The following is a 17,972-nucleotide window of genomic DNA, read 5'->3' on the forward strand; positions in this document are numbered from 1 at the left end:
CTTTTAAAAGTTTTAGAGTTGGCAACACTGATTTGTTGGGCAAGCGGGAAATGGGGAATATTATTCTTGAAAGTTGTCAAAGTTGTGAGAATTAACATTAATGAATTTGCAGTTGTGAATTGTGATAGCGTTAAATCTATTTTCGGTTTTTGGAGAAGTAAGTATCAAATTAGCGTGATATAGTAATATTTGCTCCTAATAATCTTTGATTTGCTTGGTAAGTAGTGTTTAGTTCGTTTGATGTTGTATATATTTAGCATAATGTTGCATTGATACGATTTGCCGGCAGCTTCGAATAACGAACAAAATGAGTTGCCCGTTCAACGACGAACAACTAGCGCAGTTGAAGGCGTTCGTGAACCTCTGCAAGGAACAGCCTCAGATAGTGCAGAACCCGAAACTATCTTTTTTCAAAGATTACTTGCTATCTCTCGGAGTAACTCTCCCGACGGCTACATTCGGCGCTAAAAACTTTACGGCAGCCGGCGACGCGTAAGTGCATTACTTATTCGCTAATTCACACAATGGTTCCCACTTAAATATGTTAATCAGCTTCTGATTTTGTGTTGGAATTCGTACATTGTCATAGCAACTGAATGTACAAAACAAATACAAATGAACTTTGATTATCCGTTCTCTTGGCACTTATTACGTTTTAATTCCAAAATGCGTTCTAAATAAGTCCGAGTTTAAGCTGTTTACTTTAATTCTTATCATTCTATGCCTATGTGCATATCACTGTAAATCAGACTAATCATGTTTTGTTTGTTGGGTTACTTTAGACATTGTTACTCTGATCTTTGTGAATATACCCTTTCAAAAAATGTAAGCCGCTACTAAGTACAATATTAAGTAAAGACCACTAAAAAAAGATTATGAACTACTGATACAATACTTCCGCTATAGAAAGTGGTCAACAACCTTTTAAAATTTTGACATATTTCAGTAATGCTGAACCTAAACCTATGGATCCTGCTCAATCATCATCTGATGAAGAATCTGAACCTGAATCAGATGTGGAACTTGATATGGAAGGTTAGCTATATTATTAATTATTTTTACTCAGGCCCCTTGCTATTTTATATAATGTAAAACATTCTAGCCTGAAAAATATCAATCAATAAATCATTTATATATTGCAGGCTTTAAACCATAGCAGAATATTTAAAAAAAGATTGTGTAAATCTACATGATAAATTTACATTTCTAGTCTGGATATTTCTGTAAATCTTTGTTAGTCTCCAAAGCATCACCGACACAAAAAATCCTGCTGTGGGGTTATAAGTGTAGAAAGTGTTAATAATGTTATTAATTACATTACAATAATTCAGTGAATTATTGCTGAATGTCCATATAGACAGCTGGCAACAATAATTGTTAAATTAAATGATTATGTACTCCTCAGGTGTCATAGAGGGTATCGCTCTAGAGGGTCCACAAGAAATGGGAGACCCTGATAAGGAGCCAACTGATGAAGAAAGGGACCAGTCAGATGAGAAGCGCTCGGAAGCCATGATGGCATTCTCCGAGCAAGAGTTTGATAAAGCCATTGCTCTATACACAGAGGCTATCCAGTTGAACCCCCAGAGTGCCTTATTATTTGCTAAGCGAGGACAGGTGGGATTTATGCAAAAAAATTTTTATTCTTTAATAAGATGTAATGAGTGAATTACGTTAGCGACAACCGGAGGACTTAAAAAAACCAAAGACTATTAAAACTAACTTTAATTAATTAAAAAATTACAATATAACTTAAACCTAATTATCGTCTGACCGATGCTGTGTGTCAAATAATAATTTCTTAAAATTAAAAATTCTTAAATGTTGAATCAGAACACAGCAGCAATAAACACTGTTGTTATTAGGTAAAGTAGTAATAGGTGTGGCGTTGGGGCTTCCACAATAAAACAACGAAGGATTGTACAGCCTCAATAAACAGAATTTATCATATGTTTCTGCTATTTATAGACATTTACAAAATAACTTGGCCTCTCGATCGAGGGGTCCGAGATTCAAATCCCAGGCACGCACCTCTGATTTTCAAATTTATGTGCGTATTAGAAATTAATTATCACTTGCTTAAACGGTGAAGGAAAACATCGTGAGGAAACCCGCATACCAGAGAGATTTATAAAAAAAAAATCTCAAAGGTATGTGAAGTCTACCAATACGCACTTGGCCAGCGCGGTGGGCTATGGCCTAATCCTTCTTATTCTGAGAGGAGACCCGTGCCCAGCAGGGGGACAGTAATGGGTTGATGATGATGATGACAATATAACTGTTGCAGCATTTCATTTAAAATTATTATGCACTGATTTCACCACTCACTGATTAGATAAATTTACATACTTTATGTTGACATATACTATCAGAAATTTGCTTCATCTAAGGATGCAAGTTTCCGTTATAATTGTTTGTGGTATATTATTGTTACTATCAAAAGTTGTTCATTTAATATGGTTATTACATTGTGGTTGAATGTGTGGTAAGCTTGTGAGATACTCTATTATCAGTTCAGCTCTATTATCATCAATAATATCCATAAAAATAAAAAAATATATGCGTCAAATAGATAACCTCTCTTCCTTTGGGAAGTCTGTTAAAAAATAGTTTATTGCATTAAAATGGTGTTTACAAAACAAGTGGCAAGGGCCCCTGTACCGGGTTGAAAAACCTCTGTTACTGGGTACCCCGCTCTTCCAAACAAGGCGATATTAACAATTTGAAATCTAATTATTAGTCGTCACAAATATGATAAATGACTTACAAATGCAAAAAGTAACGAGTTTCGTCATATCAAATTTATTATCTAACCCCATCATGAAACCAACTTCAGATCATTTTAAAACATTTTTAACTTTATCAGTTAAAATCAAATTAATTCAATATCAAAAACCCAGAGCATACATTATATCATTAACCTTTTGTAAAAAATACAGTTGTATCCACTGACTAATGTAATGTAATGTTGTGAACTAAAAAGCATGTAAATTTTCAGGTTTACTTGAAACAAAACAAGCTGGATGCATGTATCAAGGACTGCACACGTGCTTTGGAGCTGAACTGCGACAGTGCTGCAGGATACAAATTTAGAGGACGCGCTTACAGGTAAAGTAAACATCCGCTGTCAATAAACACATTTTAGAATTAGTAAGCTTAATCCTAATGAATAAAGATTAATCATGCAATCAATTTCACTTCAGTTCGTAGGTATGGAATGTATTATCGAAATACTTTTGAACCCAATAAGTGGCATTTTTGCTGAGATTTACTTTTTTTTAATGATTAAGCAGACATGCTTGTGATGGAAAGTAGTCATCGCCGCCTATGGACATTTGCAACTCCCGAAGAGTCCCCAATGCATCGCCGGTTTTCAAGGAGAGCTCTTTTTACGCCATTTTTGAATAACCCTCATAGCGCTCAGGGAATACCTCAGATACATATATTTTTTTTAATTCAGAACAATGTCGGCCCAGCTCATCTATATAATATTTCGACTTATATAATATTTTATTTTGGTAGGTTGCTAGGTAAATTTGAAGAGGCGTCCCACGATCTTTGTGAATCGCTCAAGATCGACTATGACGATCAGGCTAATGAGTGGCTCGCCGAAATCAAACCAAATGCTGAGAAACTGCGCCAACACAAATTGAGCATGCAACGGAAGAAGGAGGAGAAAGAGGTTAGTTAATATGTTACTTTAAATAATAATTTTATAGGTATAGTCCGCGTAAAACTGCTAGACCGCTATTAATATAGAAATGAATCGCGTCGCCATAGCAAATTGTATGACTGCTCGCAACAACTTCAGAGCTATCAGTTTGGCATGGACTATACCAACCATGTATGCTGTAATGTGTAATGAAAATGAGCGTTTTATCAATTATATGTAATAATATAATAGTCTGACACATTTTTATATGAAGTTAAACATTGTTGTGATACACATTTATTATACAAACGGAGGGTAGTACCCCTCCCCCGAGGGTAGTACCGCGGAGTTTGTATAATAAATGTGATATTGTACCCGAGTTAGTCCTAACTATAAATAAATCGAAAATATTGTTCATCTACACATGAAATTATTATTATTACCAACTGCCAAATTTATAATATATAGCACTGGTCCCAATTTCATGTAATGAAAAATTTATAATAAATTGCCAGCAAAAATAAGATCAACCCAAAATGACAAGGAGCTCTACGCCAACCTAAAAAAATAATATTACAAATTAAGTGAATATTAAGAAATCTAAAATACGAATAAAAATAAACAAACAAATAAATACTAATTAAATCATATAATCCTCTAAATCTAATGTCTATGTTTCTAATATAAATCGGCCGCTCTCACACACATTCATTGCTGCACCCATTCTGGGTTCATGTATTCCTAGAAATTGTAAATAATTATCGAAAAATTGTAAAACGAATCATGATTGCAATAGAATATTGAGTATTTGCCACGGATTGCCCCTAATACCAACAATGAGTGCAAAGTATATGAACATTCCTATGTCCTTAGCATAGCGAGAAGTTGCGCAGAGCTCGCAAGGCGCAAGAGGCTCGAGCTCAGGCCCGCGCACAACAGGCGGCCGGCGGCGCCGCCCCCGACATGGGGGCCTTCGCTAACATGGCCAACTCACAGGACTTTGTCAACCTGTTCTCCGATCCTGAATTGTTTGCGGCCTTCCAGGTGAGCGCAGTTTAAAATTAGTTATTTATAGTGATTTTTTTATAATCTTACTTTCTTATCATACTAGTAAATAAAATAGATATCGCTTTCGACACCCATACCTCTACTAATATTTCAACGTCGTCAATGCCAAGGACACACAAACAACAGAGTTCTGAATGAATTATTTAGATATCATAGTACTTTTTTACATAAAATATTAAGTGTAAAGAACATAATCTTCACGGAGTCATGAACTTTTGATCAAAATTAGATATAAGGATTCAAATCTAAATATTTCTAAAAGTGATTACTTATAGTAATATTTAGATAGAAGATAAATAAATCCCCATGCCAAACAAAGTGGCAAATTTAGATTTTCACTGATCCTAGATCTAAATGTTTCTTTCATCTCCTTTTTTTATTGTAATGATTGTTAACCTTCTTATCCAAAAACTAACATGAAATCGTACCGCTAAATGAATTATTGTTACAAAAAGTACTATTTTAAAAGTCAATAAGTTTTAAGTGTCTAAATGGCAAAGTAATCCTGCAATCTAATTAAATTTTAGGATCCGGAAGTATCACAAATGATCTATGATGTATCGTCCAATCCGTCCAACTATATCAAATACCAAGGCAATCCTAAATTTGCTGCAATTCTGGAAATGTTGCAGAAGAAGATGGGCAAAGGTGGTGCTGCTGGCAGAGGTCCAGGTGAATTCCCAGGTAACTATCATATCTGTTTTGTCAAACCATTACTGTCCTACTGCTGGGTATGGGCCCCCTTTAAAAGTATAATTCCGATATTCGCGACCGCGACCATATGAACGATCCATTGCTTAGGGGCCGTTCAAGTATTACGTGAGCACTATGGGGGGGGTCTTTTCCTTGCTTATTTTATTATTATTTTTATTGCTTATTATTATTTTGGATGACATGGGGGTAGGGGAGTCTAGATGATGATTACGTCATCGGTAGTTATTTACTTGTTTACACAAATGGCGACCCTCACATTGTCTTTGCTTGAAAACGAAACTCATTTTCGGGGATTCCCGCAAGTAATGCATACGTTTACACATTTTTAAAATTATAATTGTAATATAAAAAAAAACAATCCATTAATTGGAAAATGTTTACGTAAGCATGGGGGAAGGGGGTAAGAGCTTTGCTTACTTTTGCTGACAAGGGGGATGGGGGGTAAATATTTGTAATAAATCTGCTTACGTAATACTTGAATGGCCCCTTAGTGTGATAACTTATTTTAAGATCTTCGGCATGTAGATTTCCTTACAATATTTTCCTTTACTTGTAAAACACATTATTTATTATTATATTATTGACAACACATAGGTAACATTATACTATATCCATACAAGTAAATAAAAATGTAATATATGAAACTAAACTGAAGTCCTAATAGTATAGTGAATTTGTATGTGTACAAAAACTCATTTCATACATTTCCTTTCAGGTTTTGGTGGTGCTGGTGCTCCTCCCCCAACAGGTCCTAAAGCGGGCGATGATGACGTTGGACTTGACTAAACATCGAAAATATATATCCATAACATCACATGTCTATGAGAAACTATTGATTTGAATACTAAATAGTTTCTTGAATATCTATCATTAAATAGATTGTTTACTTTTAAATTACCAAAAATAGGGAATTGGTTAATATTGTATGTTTGATGCTTAGAACAGTACAATAAAATCTATAAGAACCCTATATTATAAAATGTACTTCATTTGTAGTCGGCTAACAAATAATTATGAATACTTTTGCTTAATGATACCTATCAATTAAGGAAAGGTGTTTATATGGTATAATATTTTTGCATTTATTTTGTGACAATATAAATTCACTTAAATGTTAGTGTTATATATAAATTGTGTGTACAATTCGGAATATTAAATAGTTTATTTTTATATATTATATTAAAGAAAAATACGTAGCTTTGGATTTATATTTAGTTTGTAAATTAAATTACTTCGTAAATTGATGCAATAGGTTTGTCATACACGTACTACTAAAGTATAATATAAACGAATTATCGGTCTAATTTACCAAATAATTTAATGATCAAAATCATTGTTATTAACTACATCAGTTAAAGCACTTGTACTCGACTGTGTAGCTTAATAAATGAAGCAATGTCTAATTCAATTAATTTCCATTCAAGATATTTACAATGTTGCTTTATCTTTTTTTCTTCAAAAATTCCATCTGTCGCAATAATATATGTATAAATACTAAACAAATACTTTGTTATTATTGTTGCTTGCACATTGTAAATGTCTGCTTGAACAAAATTTTTAAATTCTCAATAACTCATTCTATTGTCCAATTTCTATATAATTAGGTGGCCAAATGTCTGATTACATTACTATAATCAACATTTTACTGTTAATAAAATTATATAAGTACATCGATTTTGACTTCATTCCTTGCCTGTACAGTTTAGGTATATTCTACATTAACTAGCTGACCCGGCAAACGTTGTGTTGCCATATAAATAAAAAAATGTTAAGGGTGAACAACCCTTATCACTTAGGGGTACGAAAAACAGATAGTAGCCGATTCTCAGACCTACTGAATATGCATATAAAATATGGTGAAAATCGGTAAAGCCGTTTCATAGGAGTACGGTAACTAACATTGTGACACGAGAATTTTATATCTAAGATTATCTGGGTTCTGCATGGCTGAAATTTTACAATACTTTTATGATTTTCAGTAGTGAAGACTTGATCACTAGAACACTTGATCTGGTCAAATATGCAATTTAACCAATTACAAAATGTACACGAATCTACGACTTTTAAAAAATCGATATATTCTTTTAGGTTTGAGGTTATATTTGAACAGGTCTGTGATTAAAACTAAAATCCTATGCCACTTAGGCAGTGATAGCCTAATTCAGGCTCGACCTCTCTATCAGGAGGCTGAATTTGCATAAACTGTAATATTTCAGAAGTTACAGTATGTTAAAAAATATTTATGACTTGCTATATCGATTAAGCAAGACTTTATAAGAAACCTACAAGTCTATCAAAAATAAGAAAATTCTGAAAAAACGTATGTGATGAAGCCTTGCCAATACAACTTGCCAATTTGCACTTGGTAAGCATGGTGGACTCTGAGGAAACCCGTGAATTTCAGTAAAACAACAATGGGCTGACAAACAATTCATTAAAGCCAAATGCAATAGGGTTGTTTAGTTGACTGTTGATCAACAGTAATCCAGTTTCATAAGCAAACCAACCCCATGATACCAAAATTTTGTTATTTTCAAACAATTCAAAACATTGGCTGCTCATGTAAGCCAGCCAATGTTTTGAAAACTAAACAGAGATTTTTTAATGTCACACCAAATAACTAAACTTTTAAAACTAAAAACCACGCTAAAATCGCACAAGGAAAATCATTAATCCTGATTCCTGATGATCCTGATAAGGAGAATAGGATAGAGTTATTAAAATCGTGTATTGTCATCAGTTCTTGATAATTGTTTAAAATTTTAAATTAATTGGACTGTTAGAAGTGGGTAAAAATAGAGTTTAAAAATTCCGTTTACATACATACATACAACCCAAGCTAATAAAAGCGTGGTAAAAAAATATTGCGATAATATCTAGTACAGTGTGGCTTATTGCTGTTTCTCCTGAAAGAAAACTAGAAAAAAAAGCGGGTGAAATAAAAAAAATGCTTGAATCACAACTAATTACTATTTATTGCCTTTTACACATCATTAACTCTACCCCACTTCAATCTTATCTTCCTCTCATGAAGTTTCAACCAAGATGGCATACTTTTAGGCAGCGGATGAGCATTGGGGAATTTCAAAGGAGGGGGAGGCATCTTGAAGGGATCTTCAGTTTTAAGTTTCCGCAACAAATATTCCTTATTAATCTGCTTAGGATCTCTATATTTATCCATATACAAGTTAAACGGTCGTTTTTTAGGAAACCATTCTTGTGGCCTGATGTATGGTGCTGGGAAGTCATACTCATAAACTGAAAATAAACAATAGTAGTATAATATTAAAAATTAATGTTCTATAATTATTATTTATTTAATAAAGGAACAATTATTTATTTTAAACATGATTTTTTTTTAAGTTCGATTTGAACTGATTACACTAGATAAAAATGTTAAATAAAAATCTTGAAGAAAACAGAACAATATATTGAATGACCTATCACTATTTCAATATATGCATACCTGGTTCTTTTAAATTCAGGGTGTTATGGAAAAAGTCTTTAACAGTGGGATCCCAGTCACTCTGGAAGAATGCCAGACCTGCTGGTGTTATATCATCTTGGTATTTCTTGTACCATTCTCTCGTAACAAAAGTCCTGTCATCAAGAGACGAAGAAGCCACTACTGTAAAACAAAAATTATACACAATCAATATTATTAATATTACCATATGAAAAATATTTCATCAAATGTGCCAGCACCACTGTTGTTTTCTAGAACAGAAGCATCTATATGGTTTTACTTTAAAAATGTTTGCACAAAATTTTTTATTTTGTTTTTTAATAGAGGCATTACAGAGCAATCCACAAGGACAAATATAAATAAGAGGCAGTTCAGAGCAATCCATAATACAAACAAATATAAATACATCTCTTGTAATGGTTGTTATTTCAATCTGGTATACTGAATAGAATTTAATCTTTAAATTTACCTTTTGGTACCTCATATGTGACTTTTCCATTCTGCTTGTAGATTACAAAGACATATCTGTGGTAACCAGTGCCTTTTAGTGGAAAAGGCCGTAAATAATCAACAATTGTATCACCCTTTTCCACATGGTTACCCGGTATATTAGCAACTAGCCAATGCACATATTCTTTATCATTCTCTTTTAAATGGCCATCTAAATTTGTCAAGGCGAGAGTCCACAAAGCTTCATTATCAGATTCAAAATTGACTATAGGCTGCTTAGAAGCTTCCAATGGCTTAATGACATTACCGGTGAATACTGGCAGGTAAGAATCAGGATAACAGTCATATAAGACTTCTAAATTTAAAAATGGTGTGAAGTATCCTTCTCCATATAAATGTTCAAATATGCCATAGTGTTCTGCAATTCGCTTCTTATGCTGTGGCCCTAGTAACTCCAGCCAGTCCTTTCTTACAGTATCCAAATCAACTTCTAATTTATTGTGGCGTGCCAATTGCTCTAATTCTGTATTCGTTTTAATTCTTTTTAAGTGTTTTAAGCAAGCTTCTCGACTAAGTTTTGGTTGCCTGAAAGTTGAAAATGTACAATCAAAAGAATTTGGATGGCATATTAGTCACGTTGATCACAGTAAATCGAATATTGGGATAGGCTAAAAATAATTGTTTCAATTACATACAAAACTACTTTTAAAAACTTGCTTACGTTGGTGGTAGACCAATATCAATTCTTTTTGTATACAACTCGTCCTTGTAATTTAGTTCATCCAAACGCTCGTTTATGGTTCTGCTATAAATTGGTGGCTTTCCTCGCATTCTGTGACCTAACCTAAGATGTTGGAACTGAACATTATTTACTAAACGAATGCCACGAGAAAACATCGTGAATGCTTAGCTTAATAACAATTAGATATATTTTTATCAGTTATCGTGTTATATTTGTACAGTTAATGTGACAAAATCATTATTAATTTAATAAATATAAGTGGTACACGACAGAACACAAATTTCGCTGTTTTTTGACTTTGGCAGATAATGATAATGACATAAGCGAAAGCGACAAGTATTGACAGGATTTGATAGTGTTGTCTCTTTCTTTAAGCGAAAGTCGCGCTAGAATGCTTTACTGTAGTAAATAAAAAAACAGCGCTAGAATAAAACGTCTGGCGCCAAATAAGAAATTTATAACCACACTGACAGATCAATTTTGGGATTAAAATCAACACTATAAATGTTCCTTGAGCATTTCTAGAAGCTTTAACTTTTAGCACCTGTCCCGAAGATTCTCAAAGGTCCTGTGAACATGAAATTAACCGATTTCGTGCGGATGGCACCACAGTTGTGCCATGAATTTCTTTTGTGTTTGGCGGGTGGTACCCGAGAGGTGCCAAAATTTGAAGCCATAAAACTCGGATAAATTGACGTTTATCAAAGTTGTTCTGAAAACAAAAGTGTCTTTATTTATCACGCAGATCCTTCCTAGAATGTCAGTTTCAGCAGATCACGTGATTTCACTTACTTCAGGGATTGTAAACCTTTCAAAAAAATATATTATATTATTTTGCAAATTACTGTGATTGTATTACTATAATAGTACCTACTTTTCGTTAATAGTAAGCCAATAGAAATTGGATTAAAATATTCGTATTTTGGTGTTTATCTTTGTCTGAATAAATAGCGCAATCAATTTCGATATTCTATTAGAAACCAATACATTAATAATTTGATGATGATTTTTATTCTAAACAAAACACCAGAAAATAACTATCATAGTGCTCTGCACGTCTCGAATGTTCATATTTAATTCTTTAGTAACACTAAATAAATCAATTCATCAAAAACTTACAAAAATGTTTACAACACCTGATAGAAATAAGACACTTACCTTCCATTTCCGTTATTACACGTAGATAGTCATGTTTGTAAACACTAATCGAAAAGTTAAACCATTCACTTTCGCTTTTGGATGGCTACTAAACTTACAGCACGTGGAAAAAGCAAAAAAAAATGCGAGCCGTCACGGGACGCCTGGCAGATGTGAAACATCGACATTATTTTGTAAAAGTAATATGCAGAAAAGAACATATTGTGATAGGAACTAAATATGTCATAATGATAAAATAAAATATTACGATTTTTTTCCAGATAACGATGACTATTTATTGAATTCGATTGCGCATGGCGACGCGTCGCCACACCGTACACACTACTGCGTATAGACTGTATATATATATACCATCGTATAGAATGCGTCGCCACGCCAGAAATCGGTTTTACGTGCGGCTATAGATGTTTCACATCAAAAAAAACGATAAGTTACAATTCATGGCGGAGGGCACCTTAGCGGTGCCATCAAAGTCCCTGGCGTTTGGCACCACAGTGGTGCCACGAAATATATGTTCGCCACCAGGCGTTAAAGTTTGTCCAAAAGGCCGCCGCATTGAATCGGTTAATGTCTACAATCTCCACATTTTCCGCTATAAATACAGGAATTTTAAGTAGTCATCGTATATTATAAGGGACTCAATACACATGGGGTCTGGACCTGTATGATTAAAATTAAACTGATTCCAGAATAATCCGAAAATAACAATTTCTGGTTTAGGTTTTTTACTCTTTGGCTCTTGCTTTGAAGTTTTTTTTCATTTTTGGGGTTCCGTACCCAAAAGGAAAAAAATGTAACCCTATTACTCAGCCTCCGCTGCTTGTCTGTCACAAGACTCTATCTCCTGAACCGTCGTAGATACGTCGTAGGTAGTCGTAGTAGTGGCCGCTATAACAACAAATACCATAAAAGAAACCGCTATTTTTAGACGTCTTTTGCTTTACCTAAACCGAATTTTCATAAAACGTGTACTTCAATGACTTAAAATGTTAATGGTAGATAACCCTATGGGCGTGGGTTCGACTTTCACTTGGCCAATTATTATATATTTAGGATAACTTTGATTTTTTGCTGTCCAAAATTTCATAGAAAGAAAGTAATTTACAGTCAGCTTAAAGAGTTTTTCGGTTCTATTGCTAATATAAGGACCTTAAAAAGTAAAATACTCGTTATTATTATACATTCCTAATTACACGATGTACAATCGTTAAAATTCCCCATTAGATAGTTTTGACAACCTAGCAACATTATAACCGCCTGTGACGCCCTGCGACACGCACAAATATATTTATCGGACTATGTGCTAACTGCTACTATGTGGCCCAGTTGCCTAAAGGTTGCCGACCGCAGTTAACCGTTCTTTGTAATTCATAGTACATATTCATTTTTATACTTAACATTCAGCGGCTTCAGCGCTGTACTGCGTCATGTTGGAGGTCAATTAACAAAGAATTAATGATGCTAATTTTGGCAATCGAACTGAGAACCAGTTAGCTTAATCGATAAATTATAATGAAAAGTATATGAAATGTATGTATTTTTGTATTTTAGTTTTTAGACCGTTTTTTTTTATTTACTTAACGCAATATGGAGCTTATTAGGATGGCAAATATTTTTTTTATCTTTGGAAGTATAAAATTAAGTAAAGCAACAATAAGTTAATTGGTTATTTTTAAAATCTTCTTATAAAATAATTACTTTATGAATAAAATAATGCTATCATTTAGCTGTCGGATGAACCTTATTCAATTCAATTTAAGGTTTAAGTTTGATATAATATTAAAAAAATATTTGGCCTTTCGGTGCGGCTTTTCATAATAAAATTTTCATTTCATTCGTCAAATGATGCTAAGCTGCTTTTGATTCAATTTTATGTTTTCACTGATAATGATAAGGCATTGAATAATATTCTTTATAAAGCTTAACTTCTTGAAATCACGGAAAAGAAAAACTGTTCTCATATCTTTTGCTAGATCGATTTTGATGTAAATGTACTCTGGTAGAATGAATAATTTAAGAACTTTTTGGATTAATAACCATATCGTTATAACATGCTGCCTACTTGTACATTTTACTGAACGATTACATTACAAAATAACACTATAATTAATTGAAATAAATGTAGTTTTGTTACAGTATAGGTAAAGATTTTCGAATGTTGGTAGGCCTGCTAATACTTTACAAAAACAATGAAACGTGAATGAAATGACCAATAGAATCGACCCGTGCACTGGTGTCCTGCCCTACCAAATAATTAATATCTCCCTCTTTTAGTGTCAGTCTGTACTACTCTTGCTTGACTTGACTAGTGTGACGTTACTGACGTTGTGTCTTGATACTTGGGATTGGTATCGCATAATATTGTTTTATGTACCTAGTATGTACTTACGGACGACCACTGGCGACTAGCCAACTACAATACTATAAACGAGTACGACTCGAAGCGAAGCGATTATCTGGCGAAGCGACAAAACGATTGCGATTGCAATGTATCGTATCGGCGACCATTGCGTGTTTTGTGAAGGTTCCTTATTTGTTTAGGAAGTTGTATTCATTTATATAATTTCAGTCGACTTTGTGTTGTGTGTGTTGCACCGATGGACATAAAAATCAAAATACATACATTACTCAGGTGAATTATTTCACAGTCGCGTAACGTAAACATGATTACGTTTTATTTTTAAGACCATCGCGTGTACAATTTCCCGATCTTAGGATCTAAGGAGCCATTTACACATGTCGGAAAGTCACGTAGTCTATTTTGTTTGTGAAATGTCTGGTGGACATTTTTGATTGTGAAATCAAATTTTAATTAGGACGCGTGTTGTGTTTGTGGAAATGGATAGCAAAAATATCCAGAAAAATGCCATGCAGAAAAGTGCAGAGTTCACTTTCACTCCACCACCGGAGGCGCCCGTGTTTGAGCCCACGCTCGAAGAATTCATGGATCCATTGGGATATATTGCTAAAATCCGTCCTGTTGCTGAAACAACGGGCATTTGTAAAATAAAGCCTCCAGCACGCTGGCAACCACCTTTTTCTTTAGATGTAGACAAATTAAAATTTGTCCCACGAATACAAAAAGTGAACGAGTTGGAAGCCATAACACGCCTTAAGCTTTTGTTTTTGGAAAAGATATTGAAATTTTGGGAACTTCAAGGATCACCCCTCAAAATACCTATGATAGAAAATAAAACTTTGGATTTGTATTGTTTGAAATTTTGGGTAGATGAAGAGGGTGGATTCGATAATTGCAATTCACCAAAAAAATGGCGTAAGATTGCGAATGCTATGGGTTATAGTCAGAACGCCCATGCAATGAATTTCCTTCGTAATAATTACGAAAAAATATTGCTCCCTTATGAAATATTTGAAAAAAGTAAAGCTGATATTCTAAAAACCGTAAAAAAGACAGAAATTAAAACTGAAATTAAGGGTGAAAGTGCTGGGGGAAAGCATATATTTAAAGAAGTCTCACTGGAATCCATAACTCTTTTAAAAAATGAAGATATAAAAGATGAGAAACCATACAGAAGTATTAAAAAGACTAAAACTGGTTCTGACATTAAGTGTGAAGACAGCTCTCATACTACTGTTGTTACTGAGGAGATGAAGAGAAGCAGGGAGTTAAGGAGGCTGGCTTGTTATGGGCCAGGACCAAAAATGCCTGGATTGAATGATGAGGAGTTTGACATAACAAAATCACGAAAGAGGCCAAGATATGAGCTGGACCCTCTAGCTATATATGTCTGTGCAATCTGTCAGAAAGACCACAGGGATGATCTATTATTAATATGTAACGGATGTTCTGATACTTACCACACGTTTTGTTTGAAGCCACCCTTAAATACGGTACCAGATGGTGACTGGCGTTGCCCATGTTGTATAGCTGAGGAAGTGCACAAACCAGCAGAAGCATTTGGATTTGCTCAGGCCGAGAGAGAGTATTCCCTTCAACAGTTTGGAGAAATGGCAGACAAATTTAAGTCTGATTATTTTGGAATGTCTGGTCATTTAGTGCCTACAAATGTGGCTGAAAAAGAATTTTGGAGGATAATATCTTCTGTGGAAGAAGATGTTACAGTAGAATACGGCGCTGATTTGCATTCCATGGATCATGGCTCTGGTTTTCCTACCAAGTCGTCCTTGAATTTGTATCCTGGTGACCAGGAATATGTTGACTCAGGATGGAATTTGAATAACCTTCCGGTATTAGATGGTTCTGTGTTAAGATTCATAAATGCAGATATATCTGGCATGACAGTACCATGGATGTATGTTGGGATGTGCTTCTCAGCCTTTTGTTGGCATAATGAGGACCATTGGAGTTATTCGATTAATTATCTGCATTGGGGGGAAGCTAAGACATGGTACGGAGTACCAGGGAGTGGAGCAGAATTGTTAGAGACTGCTATGAAGGCAGCAGCTCCAGAGCTTTTTAAATCTCAACCAGATTTACTACATCAGTTAGTAACAATAATGAATCCAAATATATTAATGGCCGCAGGTGTCCCTATATACAGAACTGATCAACAGGCTGGAGAATTTGTTGTTACATTTCCAAGGGCTTATCACGCAGGGTTTAATCAGGGATATAATTTTGCCGAAGCAGTAAACTTTGCACCTCCGGATTGGCTGCGAATTGGAAGAGAATGTATAACACATTACAAAAATCTAAAGAGATTTTGTGTTTTTTCACATGATGAATTGATTTGTAAAATGGCTTTGGAAGGGGACCGTCTTGATTTAGAGACAGCATTGGAGACTCAAAAAGAACTTGTCAATGCGACTGATGAGGAAGGGCGCCTAAGAGCGCAAATAGCGAAGAAGGGTTTGAAAAATGTGCACAGAACGGCATTTGAATTGCTTGGAGATGATGAACGTCTTTGTGAAGTATGTAAAACTACATGTTTCCTCTCCTCTGTGTCATGTAAAGACTGCAAACACATGTCTTGTTTGCAGCACGCAGATGAATTTTGCAAGTGTGCATGGGAAAAGAAGATACTCAATTATCGGTACGATATGGATGAATTACATATTATGCTACAGACTATTGACTTTAGAGTCAATAGTTTTGACAAGTGGATGACAGAAACCAAAAATATATTGCTTCCGACCGCACCTGACATTGGAAGATTACAAAAATTAAAATTATTGGTTGACGAAGCAGAGGAATTAAAAATACCAAAGTGTTCATTATTAACACAATTAAAAGATCAATACACAAAAGCTACGGAGAATGTTGAACCAATTGTCATAGAATTAGATGATGATTGAATAAGGCATATTACTTTGATGTTATAGCAAGTGACTGTGGTTTAGTACAAAATATGATTCCATAGTATTAATACTTTAGCATTAATTTAATTTTCTAAATTGTAATGAACTTAATTTCATTACAATTAATTATATTCATGGTGTTTAATATTCTTACATCACAATGGGCAGTTGAATTGAAGAAAATGTTTCCCTTCATTGTATCTTAATATTTAAATCATCACATTTTGTTGAATTACGCAGTAGTGTGTAGTGTTTAGTATTAAAGATGATTATAAATAATTTCTGTCACTTAAAATTTAGTGTATATATGCAGTTGCATACAAGTTGTAAGCATAAGGATAGGGATATAATTAAAATTTCTTTTTTATGCACATTGACTAAGCGATCGGGCTTAATATATCCCACCGTTTTATTATAATTATCTATATATTTTGTATAACACAGGGGAAAACTCTATTCCTTTGTGAAAACAATTAAGCTTTATTTATGGTATAATTCTTTGCTTTTTTGTTGTTATTGATCTCAATGAGTATTACAGTACTGAAATAAATTATAACAGTGTTTAGACTAACATATTATTGACTATATACTAACATGATTCCAGTGCTATCCAAATTTTCATGTGATTTTTACCAGCACTTTCTAAATTAAATGATTATCTTATGAATAACACAAATATTAATTACTGATTATTTTATAGTACTGTATTTGGTGATATTCGAACATAATAAAGAACTAGGCAAAAATACTTTTAAAAATGATAATATGATTATTATTTAAAAATTAATGCTTATTGTTTCTACTATTATATTTTTGTTTTCATGAATACTTTGATGTTTCTTTGTGTAATTCTGTTATTCATTTACAACTTACTCAAAATTAATCAATGACAATTGACAATATTTAATAAATCTATTGCTACAGAATTATGTTGACTCAAAATTTATAATATGTTGAAATTTGTCATACTCAGTGTTTTAGCTTTGCTTACTATATTTTTATATAGGCTATTATTTAATAAGCAGTTGCATTGAATAGTATTTTTTGCAATAGATGCTATTTTAAATTTGATATAACCAAATATTGGCTCAAAAATAATTTTGTAGGAAACTTGTGTGTTAATGTGTTGTGTTTAGAAGTGTTAAGTATAAAGTGACTAAAAACATGTATGTACTCTTTCAAATGGTATAAAAACCACAGCAATTTCGCACATTTTTGATAAGGAAATTAATACTGAGAAAAAAAACCTAATATTATATAGGTTTTATATTGCAAATTTCTAACTTTATCAGTAAAACATTATGATTAAAAAATTATGCAGTTTAATTTCAAGAGAACATTTATTAAAAACACTTAAAGTCAATGTTGTAGTACCTATGTATATTCATACTAACAATTTGTACTATTAAAAAAATACAAATATCACAGTTTTAATAATATAA

The 17,972-nt window shown here is 33.5% G+C and overlaps 3 protein-coding genes across 5 annotated transcripts; 2 read left to right on the plus strand and 1 right to left on the minus strand.

The window, feature by feature from the left end:
• LOC140749405 (putative protein FAM10A4) lies at window positions 1-7,102 on the plus strand. Of its 3 annotated transcripts, none has more exons than XM_073082433.1 (9): window positions 1-157; window positions 290-492; window positions 947-1,035; window positions 1,406-1,617; window positions 2,999-3,108; window positions 3,523-3,682; window positions 4,526-4,696; window positions 5,248-5,404; window positions 6,150-7,102. In XM_073082433.1, the coding sequence occupies exons 2-9, from the start codon at window positions 308-310 to the stop codon at window positions 6,218-6,220; spliced, it is 1,155 nt and encodes a 384-aa protein (XP_072938534.1). In that variant the 5' UTR covers window positions 1-157; window positions 290-307; the 3' UTR covers window positions 6,221-7,102. The 3 variants fall into 3 exon arrangements, with proteins under 3 accessions (XP_072938534.1, XP_072938537.1, XP_072938535.1); XM_073082436.1 differs by having other exon boundaries at window positions 5,353-5,404; XM_073082434.1 differs by having other exon boundaries at window positions 65-217.
• A 1,283-nt stretch (window positions 7,103-8,385) lies between these two features.
• On the minus strand, window positions 8,386-10,417 carry mRpL38 (mitochondrial ribosomal protein L38). The gene is made up of 4 exons (XM_073082437.1): window positions 10,072-10,417; window positions 9,370-9,935; window positions 8,901-9,062; window positions 8,386-8,692 (listed from the first exon to the last, which is right to left on the minus strand). The coding sequence occupies exons 1-4, from the start codon at window positions 10,245-10,247 to the stop codon at window positions 8,418-8,420; spliced, it is 1,179 nt and encodes a 392-aa protein (XP_072938538.1). The 5' UTR covers window positions 10,248-10,417; the 3' UTR covers window positions 8,386-8,417.
• A 3,114-nt stretch (window positions 10,418-13,531) lies between these two features.
• On the plus strand, window positions 13,532-16,836 carry LOC140749951 (lysine-specific demethylase 5). Its single transcript, XM_073083217.1, has one exon. The coding sequence runs from the start codon at window positions 14,089-14,091 to the stop codon at window positions 16,525-16,527; it is 2,439 nt and encodes an 812-aa protein (XP_072939318.1). The 5' UTR covers window positions 13,532-14,088; the 3' UTR covers window positions 16,528-16,836.
• Window positions 16,837-17,972: the final 1,136 nt, after the last annotated feature.

Source organism: Epargyreus clarus, unplaced genomic scaffold, assembly GCF_041222505.1.
Source record: "Epargyreus clarus isolate Ecla_fem2 unplaced genomic scaffold, WU_Ecla_fem_2.2 ptg000018l, whole genome shotgun sequence".
In the NCBI taxonomy this organism is placed as follows: Eukaryota; Metazoa; Arthropoda; class Insecta; order Lepidoptera; family Hesperiidae; genus Epargyreus; species Epargyreus clarus.